Consider the following 16,468-nt stretch of genomic DNA (forward strand, 5'->3'; position numbering starts at 1 on the left):
GAGGGTGGTAGGAATCCTGCACACTAAAAAGCTCCAAATGTGCGAACTGCTTTACGGCATGCGTCACATCATGATATAACATTGTTTAGCCACCATTAGATTCATTTAGATTCATTACCTCGTCGCTATCCATCCTTCACACAGCCCCTGGAAACAAATGTAGGCGAGTTCAGTCCGACAGCATGCCACCGGGAGCAGCAATTTACGACGCCACGCGCTAGTCCTCATGGGAACTGTAGTATTCGGTCAGGCAAAACACTACCGCTTTTGTCCACTGGCGCCGCCAAAATCAACGAAAACTGAAAGTTCCTTAGTGTTGCTTTAAGGCACCTTTAAATGAGGCTGAAATATTTACAACGATTTTGTTGCATTTATTGTCATTTGAAAATTATATAAATTTTCATAAGAGCTGACTGTTTGAATTTGCAGTTATTGCAATTTAATGTTAAAAATAGTTTTATTCTTAAATATGTTAAAAATAAATACTTTTTTTCAGCATTGCTCCACACAGAATAAATTGAAAAGAATGTCAAATTTCAAATAAGACAGGAAAGCAAATTCTATTTACAAACAGGAATAAATGATAAAAATAAGAAATGTCAATATATGTATATATACTGTATATATATATATATATATATATTCTGTGTATATATATATATATATATATATATATATATATATATATATATATATATATATATATACATATATACATATATGTGTGTGTGTGTGTGTGTGTGTGTGTGTGTGTGTGTGTGTGAAATAATTACATGTTGCCTCAGGTGTAGTTCTGTGTGCAGAAGACCTGTTGATATCCCTGCTGCACCTCCCATGTGACCAAAAATACAAATTCACACAACAGCTACTCATCACCAACTAACAGTTTCACTAAAGTCGTCAATGAACACAAATCCAGGAAAATCAAAAAATTTACACTGATTAACAATATTCATGTTCCCTCTCATGTTTGCCACACTTGGTACGCTCCACTCAATTCAGCTTCTGTTCACTGTCAACTAGCGAATAAGGATAAATGGAGCACAATGAATAAGAATTGGATGCTTCTCGTCAAGTAGAGTAAAAAATAGAAATACATTGTGTAGAGCCAGACACCACATCACAATATCATGTGATCTATTGGAGTTAATGACTCGACAGGTTCAGTCTGCTTTAGCAGCAAAACAGGGATATTAGCCACCTGGTCATAATGTTTTGGCTGACTGGTGACTAACAGTAAAGAGCACAGTCGAACCACGCATTGTGAAATGTACCGACCTGAGTCTGTTGTGGGCGTCGACGCTTCTTAAACCACCTGAAAGACATCAGGAAAGTGAAAATATCCATGAAGTGGGAAGAAGTCCAGACTGAGGTCAAACCAGCATTAATACACAGCTGCTGCTGTCACATGTTTTAGTTCAAGGTACTGACCAGACAGAGAAAAGCAGGAAGATGAACACAAAGCTGATGCTCACTGAAATGGCAGTCATCAAAGAATGAAGGCTTCCTGTTTGGAGCAAAGAGAAAATCACACTAACATGCACAGTATTACATGACTGAGAGTCTTTTAGTGTTGAAATAGAGTCTGCTCTACCAAAAGGAAGACTGTGAGGGGGGTGAGGAGGAGATTTTCCCAGTATTCCACAGGCTTATCCAGATGCTGTTTAGCAAACTTTAGACGAGCTTCAACATGCCTTTTTTTGAGGAACGGAGTCTTGCGGGCTGAGCGTCCATAGAGGCCATGGTGGTGGAGTGCATTGCCTATCGTTTTCTCTGTAACACTTTTGTACCTGCTGCCTCCATGTCTTGCTGGAGTGCTTTCCGGGTGGTCCTTGGCTCTTTGAGAACTCTTCTGACCATCTTTCTGACTCCCTGGTCAGAAATCTTGCGAGGAGCTCCTGTGCGCGGCCTGTTGATGATAAGGTGATGCTTCTTCCACTTGCGGATAATGGCCCCAACAGTGCTTACTGGAATACTCAGATTCTTTGAGATAAGTCTGTAACATTCCATTCTGATGCTGAGCAACAATCAGGCTGCGAAGGTCTTGAGAGAGCTCCTTGCTTTTACCCATCATGAGATGTGTCTTGTTTGACTACTTGGTGAAAAAACAACCTGTTTATAGGGCCATCAATTAGCACTAACCCAGCTGATGTTGGTTTGCACTTATAGGAAGTACAAAGACTAATTACTTTCAGGTGTGAGATGGTATGGTGCCTTTCCTTGACAAACTATACAGCTTCCCCATGGTGTGTTCAATACTTTTTTCCTGTGTTATTGCACTTAATTCCACATAATCACTATTTATGGATTTGAATGTTGTGATTTCTTTTCATGTGTGGATTATTTGAGTTAATACCAGTGTCTGGAAGAAATGTCACATGAATTGCATCTTTGGAAATAAATGTAATGACAAAACAGTTAATGCGTTCAATACTTATTTCCCCCATTGTATATATATATATATATATATATATATATATATGTATATGTATATATATATATATATATATATATATATATATATATATATATATATATATGTGTGTGTGTGTGTGTGTGTGTGTGTGTGTGTGTGTGTGTGTGTGTGAAATAATTACATGTTTCCTCAGGTGTAGTTCTGTGTGCAGGAGACTTGTTGATATCCCTGTTGCACCTCCCATGTGACCAAAAATACAAATTCACACAACAGCTACTCATCACCAACTAACAGTTTCACTAAAGTCGTCAATGAACACAAATCCAGGAAAATCAAAAAATTTACACTGATTAACAATATTCATGTTCCCTCTCATGTTTGCCACACTTGGTACGCTCCACTCAATTCAGCTTCTGTTCACTGTCAACTAGCGAATAAGGATAAATGGAGCACAATGAATAAGAATTGGATGCTTCTCGTCAAGTAGAGTAAAAAATAGAAATACATTGTGTAGAGCCAGACGCCACATCACAATATCATGTGATCTATTGGAGTTAATGACTCGACAGGTTCAGTCTGCTTTAGCAGCAAAACAGGGATATTAGCCACCTGGTCATAATGTTTTGGCTGTCTGGTGACTAACAGTAAAGAGCACAGTCGAACCACGCATTGTGAAATGTACCGACCTGAGTCTGTTGTGGGCGCCGACGCTTCTTAAACCACCTGAAAGACATCAGGAAAGTGAAAATATCCATGAAGTGGGAAGAAGTCCAGACTGAGGTCAAACCAGCATTAATACACAGCTGCTGCTGTCACATGTTTTAGTTTAAGGTACTGACCAGACAGAGAAAAGCAGGAAGATGAACACAAAGCTGATGCTCACTGAAATGGCAGTCATCAAAGAATGAAGGCTTCCTGTTTGGAGCAAAGAGAAAATCACACTAACATGCACAGTATTACATGACTGAGAGTCTTTTAGTGTTGAAATAGAGTCTGCTCTACCAAAAGGAAAAGACTGTGAGGGGGGTGAGGAGGAGATTTTCCTTTTAGTCATAGTTCTGAAAAAGACCGATCTAAACTTTGTTCTGAACCAGCAACAGTTCCATATTCAAATTATTCAGGTTCACTATGTTGTGGAGAGTATCAAAACTATACATTTTTGGAGACCTTATAACATGAACAATCAGAAAAACAATGTTTCTATTTGGCCCAAGTCCTATATTGCCACCATCTTGGATTTTACAAAATGGCTGCTGTGAAAAGCATTTTCGTCAATATCTCAGCTTCTAATAACCTACAATTTTTATTTTGACTGCTAAACTACCAACTGTACGGCCAAGGATTCCAAAGCTCCTAGTTGCAGGTGTCTTGAGACACTTGTTACTGCAGTTCTTGCAAATACTGTCTAGTTTCATAAGACAAATTCGTCATTAAGCCATACTTAGCACCAAACACAAGGAAACCTTTATCTAGTGATCTGATTATTGTAGTAAATGAGACCAAGGACTTGTATGGCAGACTGATGGTCCTGGCCAGGTCCAGCAGAGACATCAGTCAGAAAGAGGCCATTAGGAACCACAAATTCACTCTGACACCAAGAGCTCTTTTTGCTCCAGATGGTACAATCCTGTCATGCCTGGACAAATCGAAGTTGATCCACCTCCTGAACAAGTTGGTAACAGCAGGAACTCCACAGGAAGTTCAGCAGCCAGCAGATGGGATGGACACCACACCAGATGCTCCAATTTGCAAGACAGCCCTGGTAGATGGAATGGTCCTACTGCAGAAGATGGCCAAGAAACCAACAACCACAGTGACAGTCAAAGATCTCAACGAATGCTTCAACAACAGGCTTATTTTCCCTCACACAAGTTTATGATGAAATCATCCATGTGTTTGACACATACAGGGAAGATTCTCTGAAGAGTGCTACCAGTGATAAAGGAAGGCAAGGAAGAGCACCAGTCCAGTATCAGGTTAGAGATGACACACACATAAAACACATCCCAATGAGCAGGTTCCTTTCACATTACGAGACGAAGGCTGACCTGACCAACTATCTTGCTGCAAAGACTCTAGAGTACAACAGTACATCAAACAAACTGGTGACCACCTCTTCTTCAGGGCATACCAGGAGCAAGGGAGACTTGCTCTTCCAAGACAACAACCATGAAGAAGCAGACACACTGTTGATCTACCAGGCTGTTCTGGCATCACAGCGAAATCCATCAGATGCACAGATGGTTTTCTTCTCCCCAGACACAGATGTCCTAGTGTTAGTCATAGCAAACTATGACCTCAAGCTGAAGAATACGTCCGTTTCCATGGCCTCTGGGTTTATAGGGATAGAGCCAATAAGGAGAGCCATAGGGGCAGAGAGAGCAAAGGCTTTGCCGGCCTTCCATCCATTCACTGGAGCTGACAACACTGGAAGGTTCTCTGGTATAGGCCAGGGGTTCTCAATTATTAAAATGTAAAAGGTCCGTAAAATAAGTATTGTGGAAGTCATAGGTCCACAGTACATGCGTGTTGGTGGAGAATTTTGGACTTTTTATTTTATGTTTTAATGTGGTTTGAGCCTGGGTTTGCTGTACTGTAATTATCAGGAGTTAGTGGAAGGCACAAAAACAATTATTTTCAGTATCACACTGATATTCTTTCTCACTTAGTATTACTCAGTCAAATAAAAATAAACAACAACTTTCACGAAAGTCAAATCAAGTGTCTTGAGAATTCAAATGTTCACACATCTCAAAAGTAAAACAAAGCGTCCTTTTCCTTTTGCAAAGGAATCATTTTGGTCACATGCATTTTCCCTTCATGCCACTAGGTGGGCTGTTCAGGTGTTCAACTTGATTTTACACAGACACCGCAGAAGAAGAGGGGCCCCTGAAGCGCAGCCTCTCTCTGCAAGTTAGAAAAAAGTCTGTCAGACAGCGAGACAGTGCCAGAAGAAGTTGTGACATGTTCTATGATATGATGCAGCGTTTTTCAGTAAAGGAGAAGGACTGAACGATCGTTTCTCTCACTCGCTTGCTCGCTCTCGGCCAGTCTCACCTCGCGTTAGTCAGTCAGAGCGGTGCGCCGTGTTTTTGTTTTTTTCCTTGGGTCCACAAAGAGATGGTCACCTATTGTGAACCCTGGGTATCGGCAAAGCAACCTGGCAACAAGTCTACATGAAGGGAGATAGAGATGTAATCAGTTCTCTGCAGATGCTTTCAACAGTGGTTGAATTTAGCTTATTTATTTTGATAACATTGAATTCCTTGGCCATGAAAATGGTGGATTAGCTGTCAAAATCTAATTTCTAGGTTATTCAGAAGCTGAGTTATTGACGAAAACCTTTTTTACGGCAGCCATTTTGTCAAATCCAAGATGACGGCCATATAGATGTCAAGGCAAATGGAAACATTGTTTATTTTATTGCTTATCCAATAAAGTTCAGAAAAATGTATAATTTTAATACTCTCCAGAAAAATCTGGCAAAATTACACAGTGAACTTGATTAAATTAACAGGAGAAGGTTTGTCTTCTGGGTTCAACTGGAACTTGATGTGGAGCAACTTTTAGCAACATCACTGCTGGTAAATGAGGCAAACAGGCCCAGAACCACGAAACACACGCCCCCGGTTCTCCACTAAACCTGAGGGGGCCACAGAGAATCAACTCAGAGAAGACCACACCCCCAGAAAGAAGGAACCACAGGAAGGAACCAGAGGTGACTCTCAGCCCTCGCCACCATCATAAAACAGTCACTTCAGAAAACCATGAGACTTCAGTCACTATGAAACAAACTAATCAACTTCCTCTGTTTGTTTTATCACACTGTTTTTTTCTTTTTTCTCAAATGTTTATCAGATGGATTGTATTTTTTCTCTCTTCTTCATTTGTCACATATGTAGTTTTTTTTTTAGCTACTGACATCTGTTCAACATGTACAGAGAGAACATGTTTCATCGACCTCTTCCTCTTCGCTCTCCTCCTGCACTGTTGGCGTCTGTGTGTTTTCCTGGATGTGGTTTCTAAATTTCAAGATCACTATTATTATTATTTTTTTTTCAAACTGAAGAACAAGCAAACATTCTGGAACTTAAAAAACAGTATTCTAGAAAATAAAGATGGAAAATCAATAGAAGATAAAGATGAACCCTGGGGTGGGGGACAGTGGGGATTCAGCAACAAGGAGCCTGGATGAGATGGGAACACACGGTGGAGAACAAAGTCTCTGGAGCAGAACAGTGTGAAGCCGAGCACCACTGCAGAAGGTTGTTGATCCAGGGAAAAGTAGGAGTCTCCAGCCTGCAGCCTGTGCAGAATAGAGGGAAGATCCTGAACTGCTGCTCAAACGCTCTGGAAGAGAGACGCCTTCACTGTCCTCATGACCAGATGTCAAAAGCAACTCTAGATACCATTTGAAGTGGAATCAAGCAGTTCAGGGACCTCCACCCAGGAGTGAGGGCCACCTCCTCTGTCGGCTTTACTTTTGTAGCTAAAGTCATGTTAATGTACGGGGTGCAGGAGGCTGCATGCTGTGGTGGAGTCCTTCCACTGGTTGTCGACGGTGCTTGTGTCCAGGAGGTGCTGGAACAGCCTGGTTGACGCCCCACCTTGCTGGATCGAGCTCTCCTTGAGCAGCCAGCGGCTGAGCCTGTCAGGTCCAGCGGCTTTGTCAGGGTTTACTCTGTGCAGGATGGAGGTCACCAGCTGCTGGTGTGGTGGGAGCTTGGAGGAGGAAGTTGAGGATGTTGATGTTGAAACAGGTGAAGAAGCAGTTCAGCTGGTCAGTGAGGGAGGTGGAGTCTGAACAGGCAACCACTGCAGGACTGGATTCTCTTCTGATCATGATGTTTAATTCTTGCTGTGCCTGTTTTGAATTTCCTGATGCGAATTTCTTATTTAGGCTGTCTTTATACTAAATTGTAGCCAGACTGGTGCAGAGCCTCACCCTGACTGTGTCACTCTGCTGAAAAGCCTTTTTCAAAAGATGCTGGCTCATTGAGCATGAAACATTAACTTCAGTTATGTCAACATTTTGCCTTTACATCAATTTACATACTTTTTTTGTCTCTTGATGAGTTCAAAGGTCCATGTTGCTCTTTTGTTCAGCAAGCTGCAATCCTAAAGAGTCTTCAGCAATCCTCAGTCAGCCTCTTAATCCTGGATCACACTACAGGAATCTGTAAACCAAGATCCTCCTCTTCTGATCTCATAATGTGTGCTGAGTTCTGTTGTGCTAATGTTAGCAGGTGTGCTAGCTTACTGGGCAGCTGGGAAAGAACGCTCAGTTACTGCTATAACATCTGGGAATAAATGGTTTATTATGCAGAATTGTTTTGAACAAATCTATTAGAGGGGCTAAAGAATATTGTTGTTTTTCATAACGATTCTTTGTTTGTTTTATTTTTTTTGGGGGGGGTTGGGGCAGAACGTTAAACTTCTAACATGCAGACAAGGCATGACAGCTGATCTTCTAACTTTAAACTATATTTGCAGCAACACAGTTCTCAGAATTTACAACCATGTTTAACAAATGGAGAATAGTGAATAAAGAGGATCTATCTGATAAACATCTGAGAAAAAACAGGGTGTTAAAGCAAACACAGGAAGTTTGTTACTGTAGTTTGTTTCACAGTGACTGAAGTCTCATGGTTTTTTACTTAAAATGACTGTTTCTCACCCTGAGGTGCTGAATTGTGATGATTGAACTGTCATGGCAGTCCTCCAACATCTTCAGCTGCCATTAAAGTCAGACTGGACTTTAGAGTACAATAACCCAGCACCACCCAGTGCATTATGGGACATTACATTTCAGGTTTATTCCAATGCTGTTTGATCAAAAACTCAAAATGTTACTTTTTTTTGACCCATCACTCAAAATGTCTAATTCCACTTGATTTAAGATGAATCCACTTGAAAAGTATATTTCAGCAAGAGAAAGAATCTTGTTTAAAGACAATGCTCCTTAAATCAAGACTTCATTTGTTCTGTTGTCAGAAAATGTTCTGATACAACAAATGGATTTATCTTAAATCACGTGGAATTAGGCAATTTGACTTAAAACAAGCCTGGTTGGTAAGAAGAAACTTGGTAAGAGTTTGAGTTGTGAGTTAAAGTCAAAGAGATGTGAAATACTGAACTGCAGAAATAAGCTTCTCACACCCCACTGAGCTGCAGATGCAAAAGAACTTCTTCTTTTGAGGACAGATCAAGAATTCAGAAGACTTCTTGAAGCAGCAGTTCTGCTTCTGTTCACATTTCAACTGATTGGACGACTTTAGCTGCAGCTGATCAGCTGGAAAACACACAATTGGTGAGAAACTTCGAAACAGTCAACATTTTGACTTTAGATGTTTGTTGAAATGCATCAATTGTATTTTGAACTATTATATCAAGAATTACGTCTGTATCGTCAGCATTTTGTTCTTAAAGCTATTATCAGAATGTTTTTGTGATTCAACAGAGAAATAGATTCAATGTTATTTTGAATACATATGAAGAACATGAGCAAAACTGTTTTAGTTCTAAATTTACATGATATTTTTTAGTAAATATTATTGTTTATTGAAAGAACAGAACTGGATATCTTATTCTTTTCTTTTCATGGGTCTTTAAAGCAGCTGTATCATGATTTTCAGAGACTGCCAAATTCAGCTGTTACAGGCTATTTTAGCACCTGTGGCACAATGGAGTATTTTCACTTTGAGAAATATTAATAATTCTAGGGCTGTTAAATGATTAAAAATTTTAATGGAGTTAATTACAGCTTAAAAATTAATTAATCGGAATTAATCACAATTCAAATGATCCCCAAAATATGTCATATTTTTCTGTAAATTATTGTTAGAATGGAAATAAATGACACAAGGCGGATATATACTGTACAGCAACATACTGTATTTGTTCATTACAACCATAAATCCACACTGGATGGCATTGATATTGTTCAAGAACATAATTTATGTCTTCGACAGTATTCTTTTTTCTCTTCAAAATCAACAAGACTTTTCTTTCTTTCTTTCTTTGTTTCACTAACGGGACAGTATTCTTCCCTCTCTTCAAACTTCAAATCTCGCAGCATTCCTCCAAGTGTGGTCCGCACGCCTTCTCTCTCTGTCTTGGGCAGGCTCTTTAAGTCTTTAAAACGTGGATCCAACGCCGTTGCTGGCTTGAGCCATTCCTAGTTGGTGTTCTGTTGGTGAGAGGTTAGGTCGTCCTTGATTTTCTCCTTGAAATTCACCACATACTCGTATGCAGGGTCCAATTCAGACACTGCCGTCGTATTCTGCAAGTGGCGGAGGGCAGGCAGTACCATGGAGCAGGAGACGGAGGCCTCTCCACCCAGGAGCTCAGTTACATACCTGCAGTGGAAAACACACACACACACCCACACACACAGAGAGAGAGAGAGAGAGAGAGAGAGAGAGAGAGAGAGAGAGAGAGAGAGAGAGAGAGAGAGAGAGACAGAGAGACAGAGAGAGAGAGACAGAGAGACAGAGAGAGAGACAGAAAAGGAAAGATAAGTAAATTACTTAAACACAGCTTGTTAGATAATTCATTTTTTTGGAATAAATTTTAAGGTTCTTTTATTGGTTTTTAAATCTCATAATGGTGTTGGACCCTCTTATTTATGTGATTTGCTTACCATATGAGCCCAGTAGAGCCCTCAGGTCTTCAGGGAGTGGTCTTTTAAGCACAGCACTTTGTGATACATCTTATGTATGAAAAGTGCTTTATAAATAAAGACTGATTGATTGATTTGTTTTATTTAATTTCAGTCTGCAATGAAAGGTCACATTATATAGCCTATTCATTTATTAATTTGATGTCAGCCTACAATCTACAATATGTGGTCACTTCAGTGGTTCTCAAAGTGGATTTATGGTCTAAATTGCCCCTTACAAGTCTGTGACAGTGTACAATGTAGGCTAAACTATCAGAGTTAAGAGGAGAACTTGAAATTTGACAGTTTGAGAATCACAGAATTAAATGTCATACTTACCGACAGGGCTCTAGCAGCAGTGGTGAAAGTAAGATAAGATTCTTGCAGGAACTGTGAAACTCAAAAAAATGTTTTAGTTTGTGCACAAAGCGTGCGAGCATCGTACAAAACAGATATTGATTAAGCCTGCTCTTTTTGACATCCTTGAAAGCATGATTTTTTTTTTTTTTAATTGTTCAAATATTATTTTGAATGTTTAAATATAATACATATTGTGATGGCGGCCTCTTCACGACAGAGGCAACAATTGACGAGGACTGCTGCCCTTCAGCTCTACTAAAGCTTTTGATGTTGTCACACAACTACTGTATACTGGGAGTTTGTTGCTCACATCGAACAATGTCGGCACAGAGGCCTGGTCACTCTCACACCGACCCCTGTAACTGTTGGTCCACCATAACGTAAATGAAACTTGACATGAAAAGACCAGAAAAACGGCTTCAACACATAGAAAAACAATAACTTAACACATCTATAACAAAACAAAGTACATTTTAACACATTTTAACACAAAATACATCTTGAAACGGCCCGAACAATCCCCTCCCATGATGCCTTGCGGCACCAAACAGTATGGCGGCCCCCAGCGGCGCCTGCGACCGCAACAATATATATAATGTATATATAATATATGTTGTTTTTAGTTAAATGTTTTATTTTTTATTTTTCTTTGCATTTTTGACCTGTCCTGGTTGTCTCTTGAGACGGGGACGGGGGGCGGGGTCCATACATCACCTAGGCAACCAGCCATCCAATGAAAAGAACGCATTGAGTTTACCTCACTTCCACGTGTGCTTGTTTGCGGAAGGAGTGATGCTGCTCGCATGACAGAGAGATGGAGAATATTTTACAACGCGTGAACCCTCACAATTTATTACTTGTGGATTTATGTTGTTTATTTTGCAAAAATGACTTCCCTGTTGTCTGCAAAAAAACACACAACCGTGGACATTGGATTAACGTTACGCTACAGCGAGAGACTGCCGCTACAAGCTGCAACCTGTCACGGTAAGCGAGTGCTCCATTGCTCGTCAGGCGCATTAACCTTGTTCAACACGTCACAGAAGATGTAGTCTGGAGATGAGTTTTATGTATTCATCAAGTTTACACTTATTCCGGTAAAATTTGCTTGAAAAAAGAAAGGGCTCGCTTTGTATACATGAGTGAAAGTTGCTTTTCAGAGGCGTTCCGGGGCGTTCCTGTAGAAGAGGCCAGAATATTTCTTACCGGCACGGCGTTCCGGTGCGTTCCGGCTTACTTTCACCTATGTCTAGCAGGGTTTCAGGTTTGTGGATTTTGTCCCATTCGGCTGGTGTCAGCATAACGAGTTTATGCTGCTGTTGGCTCAGCGTGGCTTTTATTGCATCTTGATTGCGTGACAGGCAACCAATTTCCAACGTGGAATTCCAGTGCATTGAAACGTCCTGGGTCAGTGGCTCCTCCGTTTTTTTTTTCATCACTTTTGCACTGCGTTCAGCTCCGCCAGGTTCGCTGGGCTCTTCTTAAAATGACCCACAATTTTGCGACACTTGGCGAACAGAGCGTCAAACCCACTGTCGGCCAGACTCACAGTGATGCTTCTCTGTATGATGTGGGCGATACATGGCATGTGATCGTATGGTAGGATGCGAGCCGCGGCACCCATATTACGTGCGCTGTCCGTCGCTATGATGGTAATCTTCCCCTCGATATCCCACTTGCGCAAAAGTTTGGAACTGTTCAGCGCATGCCGATGCAAAGCGGCGTTCTTTTTTTTATTAAAGTTAGTGCGAATGAGACCAGTTCCCAGTTTTTAGTGATGTGATGTGCAGTATTACTCACTGAGGTCCAGTGGTCTCCTGTCAGGGCGACACATACTATATTCATTCTGCATTATATACATTCCGCTTGAGATAAAGCCTCTTCTTTTTTCTTTTTCTCGGTTTCATACAGGCTGTGGATCCTCGTCATTATTGTGGTTCTGCATGGTGGCTTGTAGGACGGGTCGAGGGACGCTACTCTTACTGTTTTTGCGAGGCCCTTGTCTTCAACAATGCTAATCGGTCTGCAGTCCTTTGCAACCCATTCAGCTATTGTGTTGGTTAATTTCTCCTTGGTGGATTTGGTCACTGGCCGGCGCTCAGTTAGCGTGGTCTGTCACAAGCTCGCTGTAGCTTTGGGACTGGAAGACCCCGGATGCTTATGTTCGAGATGGTACTTCAGGCTAGAATAGCTCCGGTGGAACCGGAACTCCTTCCTGCAGTGAGTGGAAATGACCTTCTCCTTATTTATTGTTCCATCTGAATTGTTTTTAAACTGAAATTCCCCATCCAGAGGGCCAACCTGCTCTTCCTCCATATTTACATTCACCACGTGCATGCATCCGCTCTGCCCCCTGCTCGTCACTGAGAGGTATTATGGGCTGTAAGGGGCAGGTCATTCTGCATGCGTCAAATGCGTGAACATTTTTAACGGCACTAATTCTAAAAATTAATTGTCGCCCATTAACGCGATAATTTTGACAGCAGTAAATTCTACACATCGACACAGAGGTCACTCACTTAACCACGCCTTGGAATTCAATTTGATGAAAGTACTGTTTGCAGCATGCAGGTCAGATGTACTTTCTGGATGTCCATCTGATGGCTTTAGTGGAGGAACTGCACCACTTTAAAGAGTCAGCCTCACAGAATCCACGTTGAAACCGGCCAAGATTTGTTAAGCAGTCAGCAGTGAAATGTTTGTCACAGAAAAAATAAAGAAGTGTGTTTCTTGTGGTACACTCCCCAATACAAAATCCAACCACTCTTGATGGCTGTGCTCTTCTTTTGGAGGGGTAAAAAAAGTTTTTGAGCAAACAAACAAATTAAGCACTTTGCTACGAGGCTATACTCGTGTATTTGGCGCTTCATGACTGGTTCCAGTAGTTTGAGGGGAGGCCGAGCTTGGACAGAATATTCATGTAGATTACTCAAATATGTGTGAATAAAATGAAATACTGACTTGAATTTATTTATTTATTTTTTTTTGTGAGGTTATCACACACTAACAATGTTAAAAGCTCATGAAAGTCCACTTTTCATTATAGGGTTCCTTTAACATGTCCACTGTGTGAATGTGCAGGTTCCAGTCAACATGTTTCTTCTTCTGACTGTTTTCTTCCTCCCAGGTGAGCTCTCTGTTGATGTTATTTAATATATTTGTAGAATGATTTGAAGGTTTTTAATCAGTGATTCAGATTGTAAATTGAGCTCACAAATTGTTTGTTTTTCCAGCTAATTTGGTTCTTTGTGCCGGTGAAGAAGCTGATCTCTTCATCACTGCACCGAGGAGTCTGGAAGCAGTGAATGGATCCTGTTTGATTATCCCCTGTAGCTTCAGACCTGCTTCAGAGAAAGGCTTTGACAACAGAAGAAAAATAGTTGCAGTGTGGATTAAAGATGATGCACCTTTTCATGGTTATCCAGAAAGAATAGTTTTTAACAGCAGTGATGCAGTTAACTACCCTGATATCAGCATCATTGGAGACCTGAAACAAAGAGACTGCACCACCAAGTTCAATGTATTGAAACTTGAAAAAACCACAAAGTTCTTCTTTCGAATTGAGAGTGAATCATTCAAGGCAACAGCTGCTTTAGATCCTGTTGAAATAAAACTGAAAGGTAAGACTGCTTCATTTATGTGCTTTTAAAAGATAAAATATCACATTTATGATTTGAATCTGACTCCATGACATTTTTGATGAATCTTTTCATTGATGAAATCATCATCATTTGCTTTTGTTTCCTGCAACAACAGGGAAGTAATGTCTGCACTGCTGTATCTAACATGAAACTGTCAGTATTCATTCGGAAACATTCATTTTCTGCCGCTTTATCCCTTTTTGGGGTCGCGGGTGGCTGGAGCCGATCCCAGCTGCTGTGGGCGAAGGCAGGGTACACCCTGGACAGTTCGCCAGTCTGTCGCAGGGCTGACATATATAGACAAACAACCATTCACTCACACATTCATACCTAGGGGCAATTTAGGGTGATCAATTAACCTACCATGCATGTTTTTGGACCGTGGGAGGAAGCCGGAGTACCCAGAGGGAACCCACGCACACACGGGGAGAACATGCAAACTCCTCACAGAAAGGCCCAGGGCCTTCTTGCTGTGAGGCAAGAGCGCTAACCACTGCGCCACCGTGCGGCCTCATTCTCATTCGGAAACAATCTGGAAATTATTGTAGTTATTGACTGAAAACTCAGTTCACAGCTTTCTCTGGATTTATTCAATGTTTAAAGTTGTTTTTCTGATTGATATATTAATCTGAAGTGACAAAGAATTGGCTTAGTTACTAGAAAAAGTTGCAGAAACTGTCATATGTCGTAGTTTTACAGGTATAATGTGTGTTTAATGTGAAACTGCAGGTTCTCCTCCGAGGCCCAGATTAGAAGTCTCAGCTGATCTGAAGGACCTGAAGGAGAAGGAGTCTGTCACTGTAACCTGCTCAGCTCTCACTCCCTGTTCACACTCCCCTCCTCAACTCACCTGGAGCCTCCAACAAGACGCTCACAGCCAAACTGAGGAAAACTCAAACAGAACCTTCATCACTCAGATCCAGAAGACCCTCACTCTGTCAGACACACATGATGGATTCAGCCTCAGCTGCTCTGCTGTGTATCCTGTTGCTGGAGGAGAACCTGTGAAAACACCTGAGACAGAGTTAACTCTCAGGGTTTCATGTGAGTGATCCTGTCAGCTCATCACACTTCAGATGTTTCTGATGAATCAAGTTAATCTGAGTCTTATTTTCCCCTCAGATTCTCCTAAAGACACCACAGTCTCCATCAGTCCATCAGGGAGCTGGGTGACCCTGACCTGCTCCAGCAGAGCCAAACCTGCCGTCAGCAGCTTCACCTGGTTCAAGAACAGTGACCATGGACCCATCAAAGTGTCTGAAGGAGACTTTTACACCTTTAATGTGGCTGACATAACAGATCCAGAAAGTTTTTACTGTGTGATTGAAAATGCTCTCGGTAATCAGATGTCATCATGGATTCCTGTGAACAAAGCAGGTAAATTTAATCATTTTATTATTTTTGTATGTATGTTTCTTCATATATATGTGTGTTGATGATTTTTCTCTTCCCTCTTGTCCCAATTTAATGTGGATATTTTATGTAGAACCTTTTTACAGACTTTATTACAAACCCATTTGACAGCCATGATATCACCATCACTGGAAACCTGAGGAAAAATAAACTGCATCTCTGTGTTTTCTGGTGTCGTCTTACCTTTGAAAAGCACAAAATACTTCTTCAGTATTGAGAACAAATGATTCAGGTTCTCAACGACTGCTGATCCTCTTTTCATAGAACTACAAGGGGACATGTTTACGTCAATGTTGTTTGAGAATTAAGATGATTTTCAGGGTTAATCAGTGAAAATAATGTCTGCTTTTGGCTCCATCACGAGCACATTAAACTGAGTGTCTCTGACTGGATAATCGGAGATGTTGAAGCAGTTTGTCACCAGACTGTTTTTAATTTATGTTGCTTTTGGATCCAGCAAAGACTGGAAACTATTGTCTAAGTTAGAGAAAACTCTCAGTATTAAGATCACGTGTTTCTCTGCAGATGAACTGAGGACTGAACTCGTCTTCAAAACACTGATGATCCTTCAGGTTGTATCTCTCTACTGTACAATCGTCATCTTTGAGTGGTGAGACAAACTTTTCCATCTGCAGACAATGTCATCATTTCATAAAGTTACAGTTCAAAATATTCATAGGTTTACTTTCTCTTTCTTTCAGCTGGTTCAGATGGAGACATTGCCGCAAACAAGTGAAGGTAAACACATGGTTTTAATAAGTACACAGCAAATTTCCCAGTGTTGAATTAACTCTGAAAGTGTTAAGAGTGGTCTCATATATACACTGTTGTAGTGTTAAATGTAAGTGTTAAAATATACACTTTAAAGTGTTCATTCTAAGAATTAACACTGTATCGAGTTAAATAGAAACACTGGTCAACAGAGAGGAATATTAATATAACTCCACAAAGTGTCAGCATTAGAAAATTAACACTGGT

At 40.7% G+C, this 16,468-nt stretch overlaps 1 protein-coding gene and 1 long non-coding RNA gene across 2 annotated transcripts; both read left to right on the plus strand.

Annotated features, from left to right (window-relative positions):
• The first annotated feature begins 162 nt into the window (after nt 1-162).
• Nucleotides 163-6,433, plus strand: LOC115394166 (uncharacterized). The gene is made up of 3 exons (XR_003932021.1): nt 163-172; nt 4,682-4,689; nt 6,362-6,433. It is a non-coding gene; the product is annotated as an uncharacterized LOC115394166 (long non-coding RNA).
• A 6,548-nt stretch (nt 6,434-12,981) lies between these two features.
• On the plus strand, nt 12,982-16,024 carry LOC115394772 (sialic acid-binding Ig-like lectin 14). Its single transcript, XM_030100120.1, has 5 exons — nt 12,982-13,039; nt 13,700-14,056; nt 14,807-15,121; nt 15,200-15,441; nt 16,016-16,024. The coding sequence occupies exons 1-5, from the start codon at nt 12,982-12,984 to the stop codon at nt 16,022-16,024; spliced, it is 981 nt and encodes a 326-aa protein (XP_029955980.1).
• The last annotated feature ends 444 nt before the right edge of the window (nt 16,025-16,468 follow it).

This window comes from Salarias fasciatus, chromosome 9 (assembly GCF_902148845.1).
Source record: "Salarias fasciatus chromosome 9, fSalaFa1.1, whole genome shotgun sequence".
Classification (NCBI taxonomy): Eukaryota; Metazoa; Chordata; class Actinopteri; order Blenniiformes; family Blenniidae; genus Salarias; species Salarias fasciatus.